Raw genomic sequence first — 21,959 nt, 5'->3', positions numbered from 1 at the left:
TCATTGTCACCGGATAAAGACACCAGGGTCAACACGGTATTATCTCGCTCTAAAACTCCAGGGCACTAAAGACAACCCGCATCATGGCACCCTCCAGCGGCAAGGGATCGAGAATCTTCTCAACATATTCTGGCCAGTCATCGACCCACTGCAACAGAGGGAAGATATGAGAGTATTCCCAGTACGAAGGATACCATCCAGCTGCTTCCCAGTCTGCAAGAGCAACTACTTCATACTCCTCTTCATTTGTGACAGGATTGACGACCTTTCGGACAAGAACATTCTCCCTGGAGAGATCTCCGTGGGTGAATACAGGTGGATGATTGCAAAGTGCCAATGGGAGGTGGCGAGCAAGATAGTCGGAGAGAAAGCTATGACCATTCGATTCGCTCCACATAGTTTTTGAGCGAAGTGCGATGGCTTTTCCGAATTCTTCTTCTGTATGAAAAGGACCGGTAACAGCGGCGTCTTTTTCACGGGAAAAGAAATACCTATGGGGAACGGGTCCTCGGTTGACGCTGCCATAAAATCCGGGCGATGGCAGCGCTCTCATCTGATCAAAGATGCATCGCAGTCGTCCAACAATCGAATGTTTATTTGCCTCGGTGAGCGAAGGTCACGCCATCCCTAAAGAAATGCTGGGAATGTATTCCATGACGATATACAGGATGTCCCGATCGCGGTACATGGCGTAGAGTCGTGGCACTGCGATGTTGAGCCGTTTTTCAACAAAAAGTAGAGTATATCCCTCATTTTCGGTCACAAGCGGGCCATATTTCACAACATATTTCTCTCTGATTACGACTAGGCGCCCACCGTAATCTGATCTCTTGGGGAGGGTTCGTGTTGCCCGTTTAATCTCACTCTGATCAGGGAGAGGCCCTGGTAATTGACCAGCATCGCGATAATAAGGAAGTGAGAAATGCATAGTTGGATGGGCGACGTCTCGCGGAATGGAACAGTCGATGGCAAGTTGAGGATGCAGCCCAGTGCTGCAAGAGTTCCTGTCAGACCTATCCTACCTAAGTAAGGTGTACACCCTTTAGGCTAGTGGTAAGATCATGTAATTTCCGAGTCGACACTTTCTAACACGTGACTTGGAGGGATGCGATGCCTTGTACACATATTTCTTTCCACGAACTACATAGGAGTTGGCTAGACAAGAAACGCAGGCATACACCTCAATATACATTATCTTTACCCCGCAGTGGTTTGTGGACAGGACTGGCCAATCTGTGTCGCCAATTGGGTGTTGGTTTTATTCTTGTGGCGCTTCACTATTTTTCAGGTTATCTCCCTGCCTTTGAGGAATTTTGCTACCCTGCCGGTTTTCCTTTGGCCATCGATCTTAGGTTCCCACACTTTCAGTTGATTCCCATACTTCATCCTTAATTTGAACTCATTATCAACCTGCTACCTGTATTAGCTACTAGGCAATAACTTGGAGTTCTGTCTGGCGAATGTTCGCACGGTAAAAAGCTATATCTCAGCGCGGAGGAACTTGATATTGATCACTGAGACCCTAATACATTGACAATACCTCGAAAAACCGAGCTAAATAGCTTCTCATCGTATGCATTGAATTTCCCCGATTCTGACTATCTCGTTCCACCGTTCGACTACCGCTCACTAATGCTTAATCAATGCCATAGGCAGGTACCTTACCTACAACAGATTGTATGCCTTCTGCAAATACGACAAACTGGCCAGTGAATGCCAAAGACAAGGGGGCAATCTGGCACCCCGTTTTTCATGCTTTACCTACAACACTCGATCTCAATGGAGTCGTCTACTATGGTTGCGCTGTGTGCCTTGCAAGGTAATTTCAGAGGATATATTCTTCTTCCACATCTTCATTTTTCCACATCTTCATTTCTATGTTTATTCTGGACATCTTCTGAATACCTGGGCTTACCGCTCCAGCCGAAGAGTTTGGACAACCTAAAAATTGCTCTGCCTTATCAAAACCTAGTTATGTGACAAGCTCTACCTTACGCCAGCGTGGCAGTAGTAGAAATTTCGAAAATGGGCGTTCAACAGTATCTCACCCCCTAGGACGAGAATCCTTGGTGGCATATTCTCTATGGTTATCAAAGAGTGGCTAACCCTTGCCCATCAAGTTCTTACGTGCCCTAGCGTGGGAGACCATGAGCCGTCGCTCCCCGCCCGTCTCCATCCCTCTCCTTGACGGAATTTCTCGCCTTCTAGCGAAGAAATATCCCCAGGCCTTCTACAAACGTGACGACGAGGAGAAAGCGAGGACATTGTCAGCGATATATTGGAAGAGGCAAGGCCACAGTTTACATAAGAAAGTGCAAGAGTGATTTCGCGTTATTAAGCCGGGCTGGACCATCCGTCTATAACATGGACGAGACGGACATGCTCTTGGATGTTTTAGGCTCCATTAAAGTATTGGTAGGCCGGGACGACCTGGCCAAAGACCGAGGTGCGAACGTAAAACGGACTATGATTACTGCCTTTGAGTGTATCTCTGCGGGCAGGTGTCTTGCCCATGTAGCAGAAAGAGTATTCGCGGATTTTGTCCCTCTTTACGGGCTACTGTTGATACAGCATAATGAAACCGAAGTCCAACATCGCACCCAGTAAGAAAAGGGGAAATGCTAAGTCACAAGCTACGAAGATATTATCAATCGAAATTTTTTGTACTAATATAAATAGGTCATCACTTAACATCTCTGTATGTACCAGGCACTAGTTACTAGATACCACATTGTTAACTATATTAGTGCGTTTTGGGATGACAGAACATTTGCATCAAAACAGGTGCTCCAGCAGTTACAGAGACAATGATCGACGAGGCGACAATGATCGACCAGGCGACAATGATCGACGTGGCTTTAGAGACCCGAGCCTTCGAATTTTTCTTCGCCTTGGAGGCAGTGGTATATCGTTAAAGCTAGATTGAGGCGGAAGCACCGAGCCAGGCCTTGGCCCTCGTGGCATAGGCGAATCTGCGAAGTTCCTTTTCGGTGCAGGTGCTTTTCGTTTTCGCTTCTTACCTGTTGCTGAGATTGCTGAGGGTTCGCTTGTGAGAGATGGTGATTGGTGACCGTCATGGCGGTCTCTTTCGACGTCAAATTCTGACTGAGGGACCCAGGTGGGGGCGGATACATAGGACTTTTCAAGCAATAACTGGTTGTGATTGTCACATATGAGAGAGACTGTCGTTTCAAGAAGTTGGTCCTTGGGTCTAATGGTGAAAAGGAATCGCGCTTCCACCTGATCATGCTTGCTGCCGGCGGGAAATAATCTGTCATGTGGAATCTTGGCCTCGATGATGCCGATACAGTTTAAGTCCGATCGTAATCCAGTAAGTGGATATGTGATTGGACAGTCCCAATCATTCCGGCTATTAGGCTGGATCATCTTTTGATCAAAACCATCGGTCGTTGTCCAGACCTTGGACGAGATGAATTCATTCGGCCGCTCCCGCTTGTCCCGATAGACGGTTTTAATCAATACCACTCGACTCTCAGCACCAGCGGCTTCGCCCTGGTACAGTTAACAATGTTTGAGATCTCCCAAGGAACATACTTTGCGAGTAACATACCTTCAAGATAACCCAGCCGATGGCGTCTTTTACCAGATCTCCTCCTAAGGGCCTCCCACTTGGAGTGCAGTCCTCCAAGTAAGATAGTCCCACATTCACACGAGCCTTGGTGACCTCCTTCAATGGCTTTCGCGCATATCTGAGCGCCCCTTGAGCCACAGTCTCGACTCTAAATGTTTCATGGTCAAAATTGAAATATCATCGGTGGTAGACGGAGCGGTTATAACTTACGCAACTTCGGTGGTACATTTCATTCCAGGCATCAACTTTTGCACCTCCGAAAAAATATAGGTAGTAGCCCAGCTGTTTCGCGCAAACCCGCCAGTAAGAACGAAATCGCTAGGCGGATGGCCGTTCTCGCTAGCCGCGGCATATTGTCTCATAGCTAATTTCAGGATGCCCTGGATCAAGGGCTGGAAAAGTTCTTTCATTTCCTCACTATTCTCACCAGTCAATCACAATCTTGATTTAGGAGGGGCGCCGGGTTGGGTTGGTTTTTTTGGGGGGGGGGGGAAGAGGTGGGGTAGGACGGGAATATACTCACATCTCTATCGACACGCTTTCGTTCACAATTTGGATGACGACAGCCGTGGTTGCATCGAACCTTCTTTTATGACCTTCGATCTCTCGGGAAATCCTCGGCCACCATTCATCATCTTTCAAGTAGACATTGTCGGGGAGTTTATACTGCAACCACGTGCGCGCAGCGTCATTGATCATCTGGCTTCCTCCATCAAACCCTGTCTACCTGTTAGCAGAGGCTCTTCTTGCCGAATGTTTGCCGAAGTTCCCACCATCCGTAGGGCAAGCCAACTTGACTTCTTCTTCAGCATCAAAAAATACCGTTGCCCCATCCTATGTAGAAGATTAGTCAATGATGAGCTGCGAATCAAGGGAGTCCGCAGCCTTACTGTGCTTCCACCGCCACTATCAATGATTAACATAGCTTGGGAAGGCAATCGAGCACGTTCACTTTCAAATGCAATATAGTGGGCAGCTGCCAAAGGCTCCGAGACTCCGGCCACCTCATTGAATCCCGCCTTTCGTGCCGCCTCAAAGAGCATCATTCTGAGCCAAATGTTGTATTCCACCGGATACGTTACTCGACAGGCTTTCTGGATTTCGTGGAAAGGTCGACCCATCGAGTAGACACTGCTTTCTGGGAATTTGGGGAATTGCTCCTCTAAAACTTCAAAAATGTACGAAAAAAGCTTCTCAAACAGATCCAAGATGGTCAGGGCCGTCCCGTTTATCGTCGCTGCCTCATGCACAGCTCTCTTCAGCAGACTCGTATATGGCTTCCGCCCCATAGCCGCAAGTTTGATATGTTCAAAGAGAACGGCATTTGGCCGAAATTGGGCGTTTTCGCCGTAATACCATTTATCTGGCGAGCATGCAAGGATGGCGTCAAGTTCTTCATTGTTCTTGGCGTTGTTGTGGGTTGGAAATTTAAGAAGACGGGGAACCTTGCTACCCATCCATTCGACGCTGACGGTACAAGATGTGGTTCCAAAGTCAACCCCAACTATCAATTGAGACGGCTCTTCACTCATGGTGCGCAGGTGAAGACTCGAGCTGGTGTCATGCAGGGTTATTGGTTGTCGGCGGAAAGCAGCTTCGCCAGGGGGTCCAACCAATGTTTTGCATGCTATGCTATCACGTGATTTCGGATTTGCGGACTTTGCACCGCCCCTTTACTTTCCGTCCCGTTGACTACCCGACAAAGAAGACGGTAACAGCTGACCAGTTCGTTTACATTACTCGATGGCCGATTCGCGTTGCCGCGTGCCAATTCATCTCCCTTTCCATCCTCCAACCCCCTCGGCGTGATCTGGCAAATCGCGTCGAAAAACACGCAAATAGACATACAAATCGACGAGTGATTGTTTATAGGATAGACAGCATCGATGACGATCTGCCAGCGGCTCCCTGACTTCAGCGATGTTTTCCATGTCCAGAAGAGAGATTATACGCTGCGAGACCCCTACGCCGTCACTGAGGATTCCAATAGGCACTGCTTTGCAAGCGCCAAGGTTGGGTGAGAGAGGTGAACAGAACTTGGGCTGTCTTGAAACGCGCTGGAGTGTACTTCCCCACTAGGTAAAGCGCTTAAAGATTTATCAGTGCTGACTGAGTGCTTGCGGGCTATACGGAGGAGATGAAGGATGACTCGAGCATAGGATTGTGTCCGCTGTTGCCGTTACGACCTTCACGAGTTTATAGGAGGGCTCTTGGTAAATGTATAGACTTCGGCCATTGAGAGCCAATTATTGTTCGCCACACGCTCTCTATGCATACCGGAATGGGAATAGCCGGGTTTTCTTAGGAAAAGGTTCGAGAAAATCATATGACAGGAACAAAATAAGAAACTGCAAGGGTATCATGTCCCACAGTTAGGGCGAGAGCTGTCCATCCCTGCTGTCAAACTACAAACCGAATCAGACCTCAATCCAATATGCTAGCCTTGAATTCCACCCGGATCATATAGCCCGCGCGGCTGCTCACTTTTTGGCTTATCCGCGCTACGGCTTCCGTGGAATCCCAAATAGCCACGGCCGCGCAGACCATTGATGCTCAGTGCGCCAGTGGATTTGAATTGTGCAAGCGACATAATACGCCCCGTGTGCATAAAACACCATCGGTATAAACAGGGAGCCCTGTGATACACTCAGTTAGAAACAAGTGTCTATTAATTCCACGGTGCTCTTTGGGTTGCTTCCTGTCTCTTGATTATCCTTGGAATAGACGAAACGTGGACCTCGAGTCTGAACTTAAGCTTGACACTGGGGGACGATTACTCAACATCTACGTGGTACGTACCGCATCCCATATCACATTCCTCAGGTGTGATACCAGCAATCCGGAAGCGCCCTTCTGCACTTCATTTCCTCGATTGGACAATAAGCAAGTAATGGCGGGGACAGGTCCCTCCTATGACAGTAGCATCACATGACCGAACATGGTAACGCTTGTTGGCCCAAGTTCCCGCCTCGCGTCAAATCGGCGCGTCTGGTTGGGCCGTATTTTTGGCTTTGGAAGTCTCGACCAAGCTAATCTCCAGCCTCATGATCCGATGAATCTCTTATGACCCCAGTGAGCGGCCTTTCAGCAGAGCGATACGAGGAAATGGCAGAGAAATTGTCCCTCCTTTGCTTCGGCGACTCCCTGACAGCGGGTTATTACAGTTACGGGCTCGAGTACCAGCCGTACGCCGGAAAACTCAAGCAGAGTCTTGAGGCAGTGTTCCCTAACACTGAAATCATAGTTGATGTGGATGGAATGCCAGGTGATCTGGCGATATCCCCCCCGGGGGTGTTCTTGTCTCGGATACGAAAGAAATGCGCCAAGCGATGGTACGACTGGGTTGTCGTTCTCGGTGGAACCAAGTATACTTCACTTTCTTCTTTTCATTGGATTACTGCGATTGTTTGCTAAAATTTTTATCTTTCTTAGTGACTTAGGATACGGGAACCAGCCCGACAAGATATACTCTGCTCTGCAAGACTCATGGAACGTGGCTCTCTCTACTGGCGCGAAAGTGCTCGCCTTGACCATACCTGAATGTGGGGCCAAATCTCAGAGGCTAGATACAAGACGAGCCACGTTGAATTCGTACATACTGGCACATCAGTCTGAGCGAATGTGAGTCCCGAATTTCGAACTTAATTCGCAGGAAGATAAACTAAATTGCCATAGCCATGCCTTTGATTTACACAGCAAGATCCCGTACCATACTGGCTCGGAGAACTTCAGGGAGGAGATCTTTGATGATGGATTGCATCTAACAGCTCGTGGCTATGACTTGATGGGGAGTATGATAGGGGAACATTTGGCGAACTTGCTCAAGGAGGAAAAAGGCCTAGAACGTGAAGCATAGCTAAGAGCATAGAGGTGTTTCAGAACGAGAATTCAAAAGTACAATAATCAGAGCCTCGATGCCTTAATAGTACGACCACTCTCTATTCCGACGATTGTGGATCCCTCCCCCACTTCCCGGGTGGAAATCCCCACCACTGCTTTCCTCTGTTGATGGACGGCATTGAACCAGCAATGTTCCACATATCATGCTCGCTCTGTGTATAACACAGGCATGCTTGACATTAGTCTCGGCTTTTTACTCTTTAATTCTTTGTCAGACTCTTGTAGCATGTGTGCAAGGTAGTTGAACTGTTGTGGGATTGTGTCACCGTGTAAGGCTGTTGAAGATACGAAATTGGCAAGAATCAGCTATCAGCAACTCAAAAACCTTGTTAATAAGTATCGCATGTCGTATCTGCAGACTCTTATAACATGGTGCTGAATCCTACTACCTTCTCCCTCTCACATTTCAGCCTACTATGCAGACCCATAACTTATACATATCATCTAACAGCATGAAGATCCTCGATATCTCTCCCTTCATAGTCTTCGTACTCAAAGCATGTCCATTCCTATATCTAATAGTGTCTCAACTGAAACTTCAGAGGCTAAAATCGCTAGGTAATCCCTGGCAGCAGCAGCCATCCGAGGGTATTTCTTCTTATGCACCCTCCACCAATCGCATAGCCGTTTTGATCCTCCACATTACTTTACTTCGGCCATCAGCGTCGTAATACCGTAATTTTATGTGGATTCACATGGAATCATTGTGTGGCCTTGATTTCCGGAGCTTGTTCCTTGGGTCTGACGATCATCCCATACACACACACACACACACAATTCATTAACGCCCGGCGGCTGAGCCGAAAGGGCAACTATCACTGATCTAAATGTACATGCCTTAGCCAATGCTGTGCCTCCTTGGAGCCCATACAAAATTCCTTTCAGTGTATGTCATCTCAGATGTCAATATCTTAGCGGGTCCTTGTGGGTTAGTGTTGTTAGTAGACTTGCTTGAAGGCGCTTCTCCAAGTGTTCAACATCCTATCCTCGGCAGTTGAAGCGCGTCTACCGTCTCTGGCACAAGGTAGTTGGTGGGGGTTTGATTAGGGTTGAGGCGGGGTAGGGTTAATCTGTGTTGGTCGACGCGGTCAAGCGGTGTCGAGTCGGCCCGTGGCGATTGCAAACCGTATTGTGGCTCGCACTGCTTCCAAATTCGGCTTCCAGTTCTGGTCATCCAAAGGCGATTTTCCGCCTAGGAAAAAAGATATGTTGCCTCGGTGAGTATGGGTACATTGCAGCATTTCCGTCCGGTGTGTGGTCCACCTCTGACATCGAAAGAGGAAGTGCTCCACGGTCTCTCTGGCTTGTCCACATGCGCATTGATCTGACTCTGCGACATTGATTCGATGGAGATATCCGTTGAGTCTAGCCATGCCAGTCCGGAGTTGGGCCAGCGCGCTCGCTTCTTTCCACGATAATCGATCATACAACTGCCGGGTATGTTTTCCTGGGAGTGCTGCATCCACTCGTTTGGAGTGTTTCCCTACATTCTCTGGCAGGCAATTTTTGGGGACTGCTTGGGGTCGTGAGATGTTCAGTGTTGTCGACTTCATCCGTGGGACCTGCGCTTGCGGGGTAGCATCCTCTTGCGTCGCGGCCCGAGCCTGCTCTTTCGCTAGGCCTAGCAGTTGATTACCTTCGCTGGTCGGGACCCAACAGATGCTGATGCGGTTGTCGTGCTTCCGTAGTCTCTTGATCAGCTTGTATGTTTGGCAGATGTGTTCCTGGCCCGATTGTTGTCGAGGATTCTTCAGCGTGAGAGCCGCGGCTTTGTTGCTCGTGAGCAGCGTGACCCTGCACCGTTTCAGTCCCCGTAGCGTGCCCAGTGCGTATGCCATTGCTGCCAATTCGCCGGAGTATGGGTTCTGCTCGGTCCTTGCGCCCAGCGTGACGGATAAAGTTTTCAGCCTCGGTTTTCGATACCGAGGTGGCTGCTTCTCAATCGCCACGCCAAATCCTACCATTTCATTCCGCGCCGAACTGCTGACCGCGATTCGCATGGCTCCGCCCGCTTCGGTCTGTGTCTCCGGTACATCATAACTATCGCTCTGCACCCGTTCTTCCCACGGTGCCAGTGTGAATGGATTGATGGTTTCCAGGGTTTCCATCTCAATGGTCTTCAGCGCGTCGGCGACCTGATACAAAGGCGAACGGTGGTATCTTCTGAATTTCTTGATCTGAGCAGTACTCCTGCGGAGGGGATTAGTTACCGGTAGGGTGTGCATATCGGTCCACATCTTCGCAGCTCGTCTCCAGAGCCGGTGTTGCACCGTGGCGATGTGAGCCTCCGCTTCCGCTACGCTGGTGGCAACTGTGAGGAATGTCCCGACAATCGCTTGCGCTCCTACCCTTTGCACTCTGTTGATCGGCCCGATGTTCTTATTCTTGCATGCGTGCATCCAGACATTGGAGGCATAGTCCACCACCAGGGCCACGGTCGATGTGAATAGCTGCCGCGCTGTTGCGGGGGATAGACCCCGAAGCCGCCGAAGGTCTATCGCCGCCTCGAGTCCCTTGGACGCTGCCCTCGCGATATGTTCCCTGTATTTGAGTCTCGTGTCCATTATGACGCCAAGAACCTTGATATGGTCTCTTGGTTCAACGGTCTCTCCCTTGATAGTGAATGGCTCCGAGTCCAACTTGTGCGCCTTGGGGGCGAAGTGTATGATGGCAGTTTTCTCTGCTTCAAAAGTCGCTCCACTTCTTCTTTCCCAGTCGAGTGCTTCATTGACGATTGTTTCAATACCGTGCCGGTTGCTCTGCGCAGTCGGTCCGGTCACCCACGCGGTAAAGTCATCCACGAAGGCAATCGCGCCTCCCTGGCCGTCGAGCTGTCGCTGTACGAGATCTGCGTTGAAGAAGAGGAACAGGATCGGGGACAGGGGAGAACCCTGAGGCAGTCCAGCCTGTGGGAGGCTTTGGGCCTCAGATGCTTGCCCATTGATTTGGATGGTCGCCGTTCGCTCCGAGCAGAACTCTTCGACCCACCGAAGCAGGACCTCCGGTATACCTCGCGCTTTCATCCCCAAGCAATACAGTAGGATTCAAAAACAGTTTACCCCCTCACAACACTCACTCTTAGTTTGTCTGACCGTACCCGAAACCACGCTAGTCCATATGAGGTTACAGTAAAATAAACCCTGTCTGGCAGTATCGTCGTATATAACGTACTGAGCTGTAAATTCTGATACATCATCGTAAATTACTGTATTTCTGCTATGGAAAGTTCCAGGGAGGGATCTAGAGGCGGTGGGGGGAGATGTGGCCATCTAGCTTAGTACGCTCATGCCCTTTCTTCCTTTGCCCGTAATCTTCGTCACCATCTACATCTTACTCTGGATGACGAAAGCGGTTCTTCAGTGTACTGTTGCAGAAGACTTACACGATTTCAGTCAATTTATGTGAATTTGCGCGAGATTCGACGCGGTTTTTAACCCCTTGTAGGCGGCGAGTTGAACGCGGCACATTAAAAGTATAAGCAGCGCGAGCAATATTGCTGATTTCATGATTCTTAATAGCCTGGATAGCTAATAAGATCCTACCCTCTTGCTCAATTGAATTTTGAGAAGATTGAGTGCGAATTGGTGGCATGGTAGGTGGTTAAACAGGGAAGGTCTAATTAATTGACGCGTTTTTAGGTGGGGTGGCCACTCGCTTGGGGTGGCCACTCGCATGTGAAATACGTTAGTGAGAAATAGGGGTAATGGAAATACTGAGTCATTTACATCTCCAATTGGCCGGATACAGGACAAATCGTGACATACCCTTTGGGGAGATGGTCAAACCGTTCTAGTTGGAGAAACGGAGGGTTAATTGAATAGGATTGGCTAAGAAATAGCACGTTCTCCGCCTATATCTAAGGTCCGTGCAGTTCCTAACATCCTCGTATTCCCAGGTTTGTGGCAGGAAATTTTTCAGCCTGCTCCGAAGACAATGGTGTGAGTAGTCCGCTCCATTCTGAGCCCTCGGGGCCAGACCACAGAAAATAGATGCTCCCCAGCCGATTGTACTGCTCGCTTCAGAGTCTATGGTGGGAGTACACAAATTAGCAAATCACTAGGGCCAATTTACTATCATGCAAGACTTAAATTCACCGCCCGATGGTATTCGCTAGAAAGAGTCAATTCCAGTAAGCTGGATCGGAAGGCGTGACCCTTCTCCTTTCTCCTCTGGAGAGAAATACCCGATCTGGCCAGAGATCTTCGGTTGGAGATGCGGGAGAGACTCTCGTAGAATTCCTGGATGCTTTAGCTGGGGCCTTCTTTACTTCTGGCTTCACTGCTGGCTTCACTGCTGGCTTCACTGCTGGCTTCGCTGGTGGCTTCGCTGGTGGCTTCACTGCTGGCTTCACTGCTGGCTTCACTGCTGGCCTCACTGCTGGCTTCGCTGGTGTAAGATGCTGCTCCTCGAATCTTTCCGGGTGATGTTTGCGGAGCAATTCTCGCAGTAATCCCAACGGTCTCTTATTCCAATATAGCTCCGCAAACCACAGGATGGGCGCAGTGCCTATGAACGGGTCTGCACCGTTCTCGACGAGTAGACGAACAACTTTGCCGTGGCCATGGATAATAGCTTTGTGCAGAGCGGTTTGGCCGACGCTGTCGAGCTTGTTCGGATCTATTCTATGCTGCAGGAGCAGAAGAACGACATCTGCATGGCCATTTGAGGCTGCTGCACGCAAGGACTCTTCTTCCTCTGGAGATGCTCCGCGTTGTCGGAGAATTTCTGTCACGGCGACTATATCGCCTTGGCGAGAAGCTTCAACTAGCGTTTTCTGTCTCTGTGCGACTTTTGGGTTTTGCTGGAGTGCGTGTGAAGATTGAGTCTCACTTTTTTGCTTGCTTTTATTTCTTCTTAGTTTGGAGAAGACTTTTCTCAGCCGAGTAGATATGGGCATACTCGAAGTGCTGTAAGTGTATGGCGGATGGAGTGGAGAATTGAGGAGCTTCCAGGTTAATATACGCTCTTTCCTTCTTCCCTTCTCGATCCGATGGTGTGGTTGTGCCGCTCGTATTTGGCTGGACTTCTGATCTCTACTAACTCAGAATAGACAAGTGTCTTGCGCCTCCTCGTATTGCATTCCATTCATGTAGATAAGGAACAAAGACTTTTTAGCGTTGTTATTTGTCTTTTGATCAATAAAGATGGCATAGGTTCCGTTCATCTGTCTGTTCAGTCAAAACTCTGCTGATCGGGTGGATATTCCCCCCACCTTTCCAATCATGCTTCTGATGCGAGATGCCATCGACACGTTTCTAAGTGCAATAAGCTTTTTAATAGAGTCGATTTATGGCATTGCTGTCGGCTTCCCAGCATACTTTATTGTCAATCCCATTCTCCATTTTCTGGCTCTCCCATATACTCTTAAATACTTCTCCTCTAACTGGTCTTTACTCTCTTTCGAAACGCAGCCTGCCGAGCTATATCTTCGTCATTTCGAAAGACTCCATCCTGACCTGATAGAACACGTGCGTGCCGCGTATGCTGCAAGAACAAACAAGCGCCCACCGAGGAAGCTCAAGTTTTGGCCCCGCGAAACGAGTCGCATCATTCTACCTCTGGTAGTCGCCATCCGCGAGTGGAAGTTCTCTTGCGCCGCCGGTCTCTTTGCGTTATTAGAGGACTGTGGATGGGACCGAACGCTCCTTTGGACGTTCCTCCGAGATCAAGTGGAAAATGCAGGCTTGGTGTCAGCCGAGGAGAAAGTGGCCTTCGCGCGCGTCATGGAGGTGGCATGTTCAAATCGATTTAAGGGAATTCGTCCCGCGTGGGTACGCTCACTACAGTTTTTACGCAAGTGGACGGGCGAGACGGAACGGAGCTCAAAGATGCAGCAGGCTCAGATTGAAAAGTTGAAGGAAAAGTTTGATTCTCTGGGAGTTCCTGTTATTGCAGTGTCTGGGAACTGTATCGACTGGGTATTACAACGGAATGCTGTCCTCGTCTTGGACCAGAATATTCGGGATGCATCGTATAGGATGAAAAACTTTCAACCGATTTGGATAAATGTGAAGAATAGTCAGGATCCGGAGAAGATTTCAAGAAGCTACTGGCAGCAGGTTTCCTTTGGCTGAGGGAAATAATCGAAATTCCAATTGACTCGATTGCCTCGGCGGGGCGGTTCATAGAGCCGCAAAAGCGCAACCGTATCCTTAGTTACCTGGACGCGTTGAGAAAGTAGCTTTTCTTCGTCAAAGTTCTCTGCATCGGGACCGTAAAAGATTTCCACAAGGCGTGCTCGTGCAGAAAATACATACTTCGGGGTGGTAAGCTCCCAGTCTTCATCGGTAGAACTATCAGCATCACGTCCTTCAACGTCAGATTTTGCTGAGAAGTTGCTTGATTTGTATTTTGACTTCAGACACAGGCGGATTCTGAAAATGGTCCTTTCTGGCTGCACGGGTATAGTACGGAACTATAGACAAGGGGCTATTCAGCCATCATGATTCATAAACTTCAATTTATTGGTGATCTCACACAGTCAAGAGGGACAAGAAGAGGATAGTTTAGCCATAACGGGTCACCTGTCACTACGGTGGTACACAGAGGGCTTCAAGCATCAGAGGCGTCACAGTTCGTTTGCGACCTACTTGAGGTTAAGGGGCGTACGTGCTTCCAACTTGTCACAAGTTTCTACGGATATTGATGATGGTCAGCTTGTTAGTCTGTTCCGCTATTTCAGATATGGTAAAGGACTGGCTCACTATCATATCACGAATGGGAACGAGCTTTGTAGGAGACAGTCTTGGAGCCATGCCGCGTTGATGTGATAGGGGGCCAGGCTGGTGCAATGTGTCGGGAAATTTGTTGCGTGACAAAGGCGGGATGGAGGGGGACCATTGAGGTAGCGTGTGTATGAGCAGTTTCGTGTAAATTACATCGCTTGCGGTCCGATGTGTTATTTTAAACTACACTAACTATTTTAGAAAGCGGGTCTGAAATGAGACCTGGAAGATCTGATCCAATCAGAGCTCACATATTGCGGATTTATTTTCCGGGAATGATGTCGCAAGAGTTTGGAGGTACCCGTCGCATAACTGATTTCGAAAACTACTGTATGGTCGGAGCACAATGGAGAGTCTGGATTAGCTATGTTAAATCGACGGCTAGATCCCAAAACGTTTGGAGATATCTCGAGCCGGGTGAAGCTATAGTTCCTGAAGAGCCACAATTCCCTAGTCGCTTCCCAGAACCCGCCGATCTTGATCCAGATGCAATGGATGCGACAGACCTAAGTGATGAGCTATTCGTGAAGTATGATAGACTCTGTAGCTAATTCGACAAGAAGAGAGCTTTGGTAGCAGCTACCCAGAAGGCTCTAGCGCGCATCGACAACTACATTAGTGCAAGTGTGGCGAAAGAGTATCTCCAGCGGGAGAACGTACCGTAGCGACGAACGACCTCAGGTCTCCCGAATGCCTCGTCCGGCAAGCCATATTGCGGATGCAAGAAGAGCATGAGCTGGGTGTCTTGGAGGGCTCCCAAACAGCCTCTAGCTCGGGGTCATCCAGGCCATTGCCTTGTCCGGTTGTCCCCATAATCACGCCGCGGATATGAGGGAGGGTACTGACTCTATGCACTTCGTCCGCCACGGTGCCCTGCTGCGGCGCGCCGAGTGGTAGGGCACCAAAGGCAAAGAGATGGGGCAGCTTGTCCGGTTGAGCGCTATTGGCCTGCACACAGGTAGATTCCAGGTCATTGTTGATCTTTTGTGCCCATTCAGAGGCTTTGCCCTTCCCCCGATGAAATTGAGCCATGGGTTGGCGAGGCAAATCATGCTGCAGTCGATGCCCTGTTTCTCCATAAAGTCGAGCTTGACCTTGATGTCGGAGTATGACGAGTCCGCTGGCCGCCAGCGCTGGTCGAGGGGAATGTTCAAGTCATCGTCTGATGAGAGGATGATTAGACGGGGTGTTCCGCCATCGGATGGGTCGTGGATGTAGGCACCTTGTGGCGGGCGCGGAGCATGTCGATATATGCGGGTGGGTAGACATGGGTGTGGATGTCGACGATTAATGGGCTGGACATTCTGATGGCGCTTATAGACGTGAACCTTTGAGATCTTGGGATTTATTTTGAATGAAGAGAAGATAGGAAAAGGCTAGAGAAGAAGGGAGAAAGAGAAACGAGGGGTGCAGGCATAGGGCGCAGCTGCAGCATTTACTGTGTTACTTGGGAGATAAGAGCTGTAGGTGCGGGGATCTCCAATTCCCTATCGTCTCGATGTCACCTCGCCCGCAATGACCAATCTAAGCTTATCTCTCCTCTGATGAACATTCGATAACGCCTCTCCATCTTTCAGGTTTCAGTAGTTCATAGCGTAGACAGGTCAATCGCCATGTGCGAAACCATGCTTTGTCAAAACCCAGAAATCAACTCGTAATTACACTAGTGAACACTTGACTATTCAGGGATCGATAAACAGCCTCCAGTCCAAACGAGCCCGAGATTCATGCCGAACTGGAGATACTTCAACCACAATGCGGGATGTTGCAGAAGCTTAGAAAACTGATGGGCTCGGGCACTCTCGTCCTAAGGTTTGAGACACCTCCGTTAGCACTCAGGTACACGATTGTATTGAGCTGAAATTTGGTATAATAACGTCATATATAACATCGTCATCTGCATGAAAGATTCTCATCCTCCATCTCAATGCTATCCAAGGAAATCATTTCCGCTGACCAGACCTGTGGCTATGAACTCAACATATTGGACCAGTAGAGACAGGCTCAAGAGATACACGTACCAGGTTGACATAAAATCAATCCCTTAAGCGATCACCTGGCTTCTAATAGTGCTGCCCGCCAAGATAACAGGCTTCCTGTTGGTGAAGTTGGGGACATCGCCTCTGATCATGGCCGCCGCCTCTCCTGAGGCAGCAACCTTTCTAGCGTCCTCGCTCTCCCGCACCAGGGTGGCAGCAATCAGGTACTTGGGAGAGGTACCGGCAGGATCGCGGTCGTACTTGACAACATTCCAGCTCTTGAGACCAGCAGGGCCCCAGTGCTTGGCCACCAGAGTCATATGGTTCTGCAGGTAGTAGTCGGTGTCGAACGTGGTGTCCGGCTCATTGGGGTAGACGACAACGGCGGTGAAAGTCATTGTGACGGATGGAGAAGAGGGAGGGTTTCGTATAGAAGGGATGGAAAGACACTTAGAATGGAATCAGGGGTTTACTTGAAGAGAAGAGGGGCAGTATTAGTGCCATGTCTGCTGTAGAAGATCACCGACTTATTAATGTTGTCGTGGGGTGGATCTTTAAATGTCTGAGGTCGGTTGAACACGAGATGTCCATTGAACACGAGATGCCCCTCATACATGTAGGCGCCCAATAAGCCAACGGAGATTCAGAATGATTATGCGGACCTCGGCGTACCCTCAGTCATTTTCTTCGGAAAGATGAACAGATTTAATAAAGAAAATGGTTGTTTTTCTTATAGTGCTGCCTAGTGGAAATTTATTGTCCAAGGCGCACCCGAGAACCAGAGATAACCGGGATCGAAACGAACTGTGTTACCTTTTAGAACGCCCACTTAATAATAATAATTATGCCATATCGCCGACACATTTTTACCTTCTGTTTTCGTCGCCCGTCAGAGCGCGAAAACCCCGCAGCTTACAGCGCTTTTCTCGAATAAGTTTGTGAACGTTTTATGGATTGCAACGCCTGCTTGTCCCGTTGCCGCTCCGGTCCCTTCTGCGTAGATATGGTTTAAACTACTATGATATATCGTCAATTATGCTATCTCTCTCGTGGAATGGCTGGTTAGGTTTGTCCGTGAATCTTATCACTGGCACTGTGACGAGGCTGTGTTCCGCTGTCTTCGAGGTTCGGTGCCTCATTCTCCAATGTTGTAAACCGAAAGGAGCCTGCTTGTTCCGATTTTTGAGAGGCTATGTATACAACATGAAGCCCAAGGTAATTGGGAATGAACTCTATCTTCGTATAGACAATGCAGGAATTATTTCCGATGTTGCGGCTTCGTTCCTGAGCAGCAACTGCCTCATGTCACAACACATGAAATAGGCATGAAAGCTTCTCTTAAACGTCTCCAAATATCCACCTCTACTTCTACAATAGCTCGTCATTTCTCCCAGTAGATTTCTGCCGTGTTTAATTTGCATTAGACTTGGGCATGATATGACTACTCCATGTGTTTTAAGGATTATATATCTAACCTGTGAGCATAGAGGTTAGTATATGGCCTAATATCCTGTAGCACCTAGTCGCAGTAATGGCTGTGCTGAAAGTCCCTTATCCTTCTGATATTTTCCTTGTCAAGTCATCTTCAAAACCTGGGTTGTCCCCGCGGAGATCATTGTCCAGGTCGCGAAATACCTCATATTTAACTTAACCAGCCACCTTTGAGATGGCTGACCTCACACTCAAGTGGAGCAAACGCCTGTTTTCCTTGAATCCGACCAGATATTTCCGATCATCGCTGGTATACTTTTTAAGTTAGTCTAATGACAGCAGTCTACACAGATAGCGACGTTCAAACCAATAGCATCTTCCGGGATCAGATTGGAGTGGTGAAATAACAGGAGAGCGCTGCTTGGGGTGAGGGATCCTTTCGCGACTAATTGCTGCCTGAGCGAGGCGAGAGCTCCCCAAGTGACAGAGCCAAACCCGTACTTACTATTGTGAATAGCAGGTACAACTTCACGCGGTTCTGTCTATGGCGTGTTCATGGACGGTTCAAGCCGTCCATCCATGGACAAAGAGCCGGTGTTAAGGCCCGTCCACGGACGGCCCATTTGTGACTTTGTCGTCCGATTTCAAAGCAAAAATTCCTGATTCGCGTATTCATTCTTTCACTAGTAAAGTTAGTTAACTTAACAGAAAAAAAGGAGGGGTGGGTGGGGAGGATTGGTCTTGGGCTAGCCTCTGTGGCAATTACGAACATCCGGTACAAGCACGGAGGGGCTTCGTGGGGAGGGGATTTTGAAGGCTGTCCTGGGAGCTGTTAATAAGAGATTGGATCGGAGGATTCTTTAGTCTTTGTTTTGTTGTGTTGGTGGGTTATTGTTAGTGCTGTGTTTTAATTTGAAGTATAGATATTCCCCGGGATCAAGTGGTTGCTCAGGGGTCAGTTTGATAGTCGCTTTCACTGTTGCCTGCTATTTTAGTCGACATCAGAACAATTATCGGCCAATCGCATATTTTCTCGTTTTGTTATTCTTGGCTTATTTTCAACTTGACAAATCAACAGTAATCTCAGAAACGGCTTCAGTGGAGTACAAGGCAAACACATGCCATCTTCAACAGTACCAAAATTGACCGGGCGCTGTACTAACCTGATGCGACCGCGTGGGCTGAAAATCATAATTGCCAAGCAATCTTTACGTCTGTTTCGGGCGTCCTTCCCTTGACCGTTTGGCGATGGTTCGATTTTGAACAGTTCATCATTTGGTTCTGTGTAGCCTAGGGCCCCAAAGGTATTCGAACACAGGCGCACATAATTCCCAGCTTAACGCGAAGGGGTAGATAAGAAACATTATGCCGCTACTCTATCGCGCAAATAGCCTAGTGACACTTCCGAAATTTAGCACATCGAGAAACATTATACGGGCCGCCTAAACCTTCACAAAATCTGGGGACTTGTATTTTCGGGGAGGGACTTGCAGACCGGCCCAGAAGGCTTGCTACTTAGGAAAGGTAATCATCTCAGCTTGGGCCACTGATGACACTCCTTCGATAGAAGAGCCCTAATCTTTTTATCTCTGCTACCAATAAATGCAAAAAAAGGTTGAGAAAGCTGGCTAGTTCTAGGAGGGAAAAGTATAAAGACCAGCTTTCCGTCCCTGTCTCAATCGGCTCGACCCCATCCATCAAGTCTACTTTCTCGCTGTATATCTTCATCGAGCATGGATCCCTCCAGTCACGTGCCAGTGTTGTGAGTGTTACTCAACTGAAGCAACTCATCAAAGAATATCTAAGCAATATCCCATCTGACGGACCCGGAAGCCATTTTGACGAAGATCCTGTGACTGAAAAATGTGTGAGATGTCACTTTGACAGTCTTTCCTCAAATAAGAAGCTGTTTTCTTCGGTGGAGCCTGTCTTTAAAGTAGTTGCGACTTTTACCCACCAGGCATATACGAAGCTCCCAAAGTAACTAAAGACCAATGCGCTATCATATTTGTTTATATGTTCATGGTGGATGGTATTGCGGAGCAGTCCATGCAGGGTCTCAGATCATTTGGTCAAAAGTCGGTTCTCGATGCTACAAGAAACGTGCATTTACTGACATGTCTAGGTTTGTCGATCGGGAGGATCATGCAAATGGTCTTCTCAATGGATTTGATAGACATATCCGCGGGTTATCCAAATCATTACGGCCGTTTCTGCTATTCCCAGATCACCAAGACCCTGATCGACTATATATGTGGGCATGCGATGGAGCAGGCAAATTCCAAAAGCTATACTCAAGGAAACCGGTCAAGCCTCATGCCGGCCTATCTTCAATACAAGCTCCGCCGGGGGGAAGTCCTTATTCATCTTCTTTAGCCGAAGGATCCCTTCCCTGAAGACAAATACGCATTCAGCTATTCTGAAGTGACCCCGAGCCCTATACAATTTATCAATTACCGCACCGATATTCTATCGTATTATAAGGAAGCGTTTTTTGATCTCGAGGAGGGTAACTTTGTGGCTAATTCAGCTAAGCAGCGGGGTTTATCGGATCTCGAGGTCTTACAGGAGCTTGCAGCCGGCGGTGTGAAGGTGAGTAATTTGAAATGGGTGCTCTTTCAATTCTAACACGGAAGTGATAGGCAATGAAAGAGATAGATGAGATACCGACGGACCGACTGATCATTGAACGTGTGCAGGAATTTAGCAAGGGATGGGTCATGTTCGGCACAGCGCATCGTTCATATGGCCTGGTTAGGATGTTGGAGGACCACGACTTGCAGCCGTATAGTGAGGATTTCTAAAGTTAGCCCTAGTCGCGTGACTTCGCCAGATATTTGCCACAAACGTTGTCACCAAACGATCCCAATGCTGCCACTGGGCAGTACCCTGCTTTCAAATTCATATGCCTTACTTTGTCGTAAACTAGTTCTTCATGAGTCGAGCTTCCATTCACAATAACGGGCCTGATATAGCTTAACACATGAACTGCCTTTGAGGCACTTGGCAGCCCCTTGGGGTCTCACACAAGCTGTCAGTGGTGTGGTTGGAGCGCTCTGAGCATTTCTAGGCACTACATGTACTATCTGAGGGATGCCACTAAAAACATCCGGACTGAAGGTTGCTCGATATATTTCCAGAGTCAATACTCCGAAGCTGCAGGCATGTGGTATGTCTAGTGATCTGCGTAATACTAGGGGTAGTGAGAAAGAGGTCAACACCGAGCCGTGATGAAAGCTGGCTGTAGCCTACCACCCTATTCCCACCCCGAGCTAATTTGTGTGAGATGGAATAAATTGCGTTCTAGGTGTAGATGGTGATTCGGTGCTCATATCGATTTTGGATTCGAAACCTTAGATACAAAACAGGCTCCACTCGAGACCTAACTGGAGCATTTCAAAAGAAGTTGGGGATCAATGCCAGTATCGAAGGTAGAGGGCACCTGCACTGGGGACGACGACTGGAAAAGAAGATTTTGGTTCTCTTTGAATTTCGAAAGCCAGCAGGTGGTAGATACGCAGCTCAGAAACTCGTCGGATGCAAAGGCGAGGCTCGCTATCTTGAACGGTGATGAAACATGGCTCCGTCTATCAATATCAGGAAGTGGGCCAGTCGCTCCGAGTGTTACGGCCAGCCCGCCCTCGCAGTACTGAGTTTGTTTCTCGGGGGTGGTAGAAGGAGATGCTGCATCGCTCAAGCATCCATGCCATCCCTTCGCTGGTTACTTAGCAACGCTGCCATTGATATAGCCACCTGGTGACCTGAACTGGTTTCCCTTGACAAGTCATCTTCCATTGTCGGATAAAGCAGGGCCTTGCGTTTTAGCATCTGACCTGCGATACTTGACATGGCCTTTTCAGCCTTCTGAGTTCCGAGTTCTTCCATGCCCCTTATGTACGTAAAAAGGCATAAGCTAGCAAGAAACCATTGAAAAAAGGGCGGGATTTTACCATGTTTGTGAAGTTTCTGCTTCTCGACTTTTCTCGGGCGGCGTATCCCGGTATCGGTGTCCTTTCGTGCTACATCCGTGAGAAGTTCGCTTGATGGTCGGTCGGGACCAAACGGCGACTTCGATTCCCGACCTAGCAACGGGATTAATACATTCAGAAGAATTGGCCTCGTATTTGGCAATGTAGGATGTACTAGGACTGATCGCACATTTGTTCCCATGTGATCGTGATCTCTTGTTAGTCATCTCTAAAGGCTGTTGGAGTGAGCGGCGTTAAAATCGATGTCTGGCGCATCAATCTTACCTAGTATAAAGCCAGTGCTTCTTGCAGGGAGGGACGGAGAATGTGAAAGGTATATGGTACGTTCCGAGAGGGCGGCCAG

At 48.6% G+C, this 21,959-nt stretch overlaps 9 protein-coding genes across 9 annotated transcripts; 4 read left to right on the top strand and 5 right to left on the bottom strand.

Annotated features, from left to right (window-relative positions):
* Positions 1–49: 49 nt before the first annotated feature.
* On the bottom strand, positions 50–553 carry N7446_010528 (Phosphotransferase enzyme family protein; the record flags this gene model as incomplete). Its single annotated transcript, XM_058519271.1, has 1 exon — positions 50–553. One exon carries the CDS (start codon positions 551–553, stop codon positions 50–52), a length of 504 nt encoding a protein of 167 aa, XP_058368109.1.
* Positions 554–616: 63 nt separating this feature from the next.
* On the bottom strand, positions 617–928 carry N7446_010527 (Phosphotransferase enzyme family protein; the record flags this gene model as incomplete). The annotated part of the gene is made up of 1 exon (XM_058519270.1): positions 617–928. The coding sequence occupies one exon, from the start codon at positions 926–928 to the stop codon at positions 617–619; it is 312 nt and encodes a 103-aa protein (XP_058368108.1).
* A 1,815-nt stretch (positions 929–2,743) lies between these two features.
* N7446_010526 (Hsp70 family protein) lies at positions 2,744–5,124 on the bottom strand (the record flags this gene model as incomplete). Its single annotated transcript, XM_058519269.1, has 7 exons — positions 2,744–2,856; positions 3,021–3,513; positions 3,572–3,740; positions 3,803–4,009; positions 4,116–4,311; positions 4,366–4,426; positions 4,483–5,124. 7 exons carry the CDS (start codon positions 5,122–5,124, stop codon positions 2,744–2,746), a joined length of 1,881 nt encoding a protein of 626 aa, XP_058368107.1.
* A 1,573-nt stretch (positions 5,125–6,697) lies between these two features.
* On the top strand, positions 6,698–7,448 carry N7446_010525 (SGNH/GDSL hydrolase family protein; the record flags this gene model as incomplete). Its single annotated transcript, XM_058519268.1, has 3 exons — positions 6,698–6,957; positions 7,025–7,213; positions 7,268–7,448. 3 exons carry the CDS (start codon positions 6,698–6,700, stop codon positions 7,446–7,448), a joined length of 630 nt encoding a protein of 209 aa, XP_058368106.1.
* Positions 7,449–11,567: 4,119 nt separating this feature from the next.
* N7446_010524 (uncharacterized protein) lies at positions 11,568–12,032 on the top strand (the record flags this gene model as incomplete). Its single annotated transcript, XM_058519267.1, has 3 exons — positions 11,568–11,595; positions 11,627–11,883; positions 11,970–12,032. The coding sequence occupies 3 exons, from the start codon at positions 11,568–11,570 to the stop codon at positions 12,030–12,032; spliced, it is 348 nt and encodes a 115-aa protein (XP_058368105.1).
* A 682-nt stretch (positions 12,033–12,714) lies between these two features.
* N7446_010523 (uncharacterized protein) lies at positions 12,715–13,566 on the top strand (the record flags this gene model as incomplete). Its single annotated transcript, XM_058519266.1, has 1 exon — positions 12,715–13,566. The coding sequence occupies one exon, from the start codon at positions 12,715–12,717 to the stop codon at positions 13,564–13,566; it is 852 nt and encodes a 283-aa protein (XP_058368104.1).
* A 1,266-nt stretch (positions 13,567–14,832) lies between these two features.
* N7446_010522 (uncharacterized protein) lies at positions 14,833–15,249 on the bottom strand (the record flags this gene model as incomplete). The annotated part of the gene is made up of 1 exon (XM_058519265.1): positions 14,833–15,249. One exon carries the CDS (start codon positions 15,247–15,249, stop codon positions 14,833–14,835), a length of 417 nt encoding a protein of 138 aa, XP_058368103.1.
* Positions 15,250–16,261: 1,012 nt separating this feature from the next.
* N7446_010521 (uncharacterized protein) lies at positions 16,262–16,594 on the bottom strand (the record flags this gene model as incomplete). Its single annotated transcript, XM_058519264.1, has 1 exon — positions 16,262–16,594. One exon carries the CDS (start codon positions 16,592–16,594, stop codon positions 16,262–16,264), a length of 333 nt encoding a protein of 110 aa, XP_058368102.1.
* A 3,049-nt stretch (positions 16,595–19,643) lies between these two features.
* N7446_010520 (uncharacterized protein) lies at positions 19,644–20,431 on the top strand (the record flags this gene model as incomplete). The annotated part of the gene is made up of 4 exons (XM_058519263.1): positions 19,644–19,698; positions 19,753–19,982; positions 20,004–20,219; positions 20,270–20,431. 4 exons carry the CDS (start codon positions 19,644–19,646, stop codon positions 20,429–20,431), a joined length of 663 nt encoding a protein of 220 aa, XP_058368101.1.
* Between the last annotated feature and the right edge of the window lie 1,528 nt (positions 20,432–21,959).

Source organism: Penicillium canescens, assembly GCF_028828765.1.
Source record: "Penicillium canescens strain IBT 15451 chromosome Unknown utg000007l_segment0_segment0, whole genome shotgun sequence".
Classification (NCBI taxonomy): Eukaryota; Fungi; Ascomycota; class Eurotiomycetes; order Eurotiales; family Aspergillaceae; genus Penicillium; species Penicillium canescens.
The sequence above is the reverse complement of the archived record's forward strand: the minus strand, read 5'-3'. Positions and strand labels throughout refer to the sequence as shown.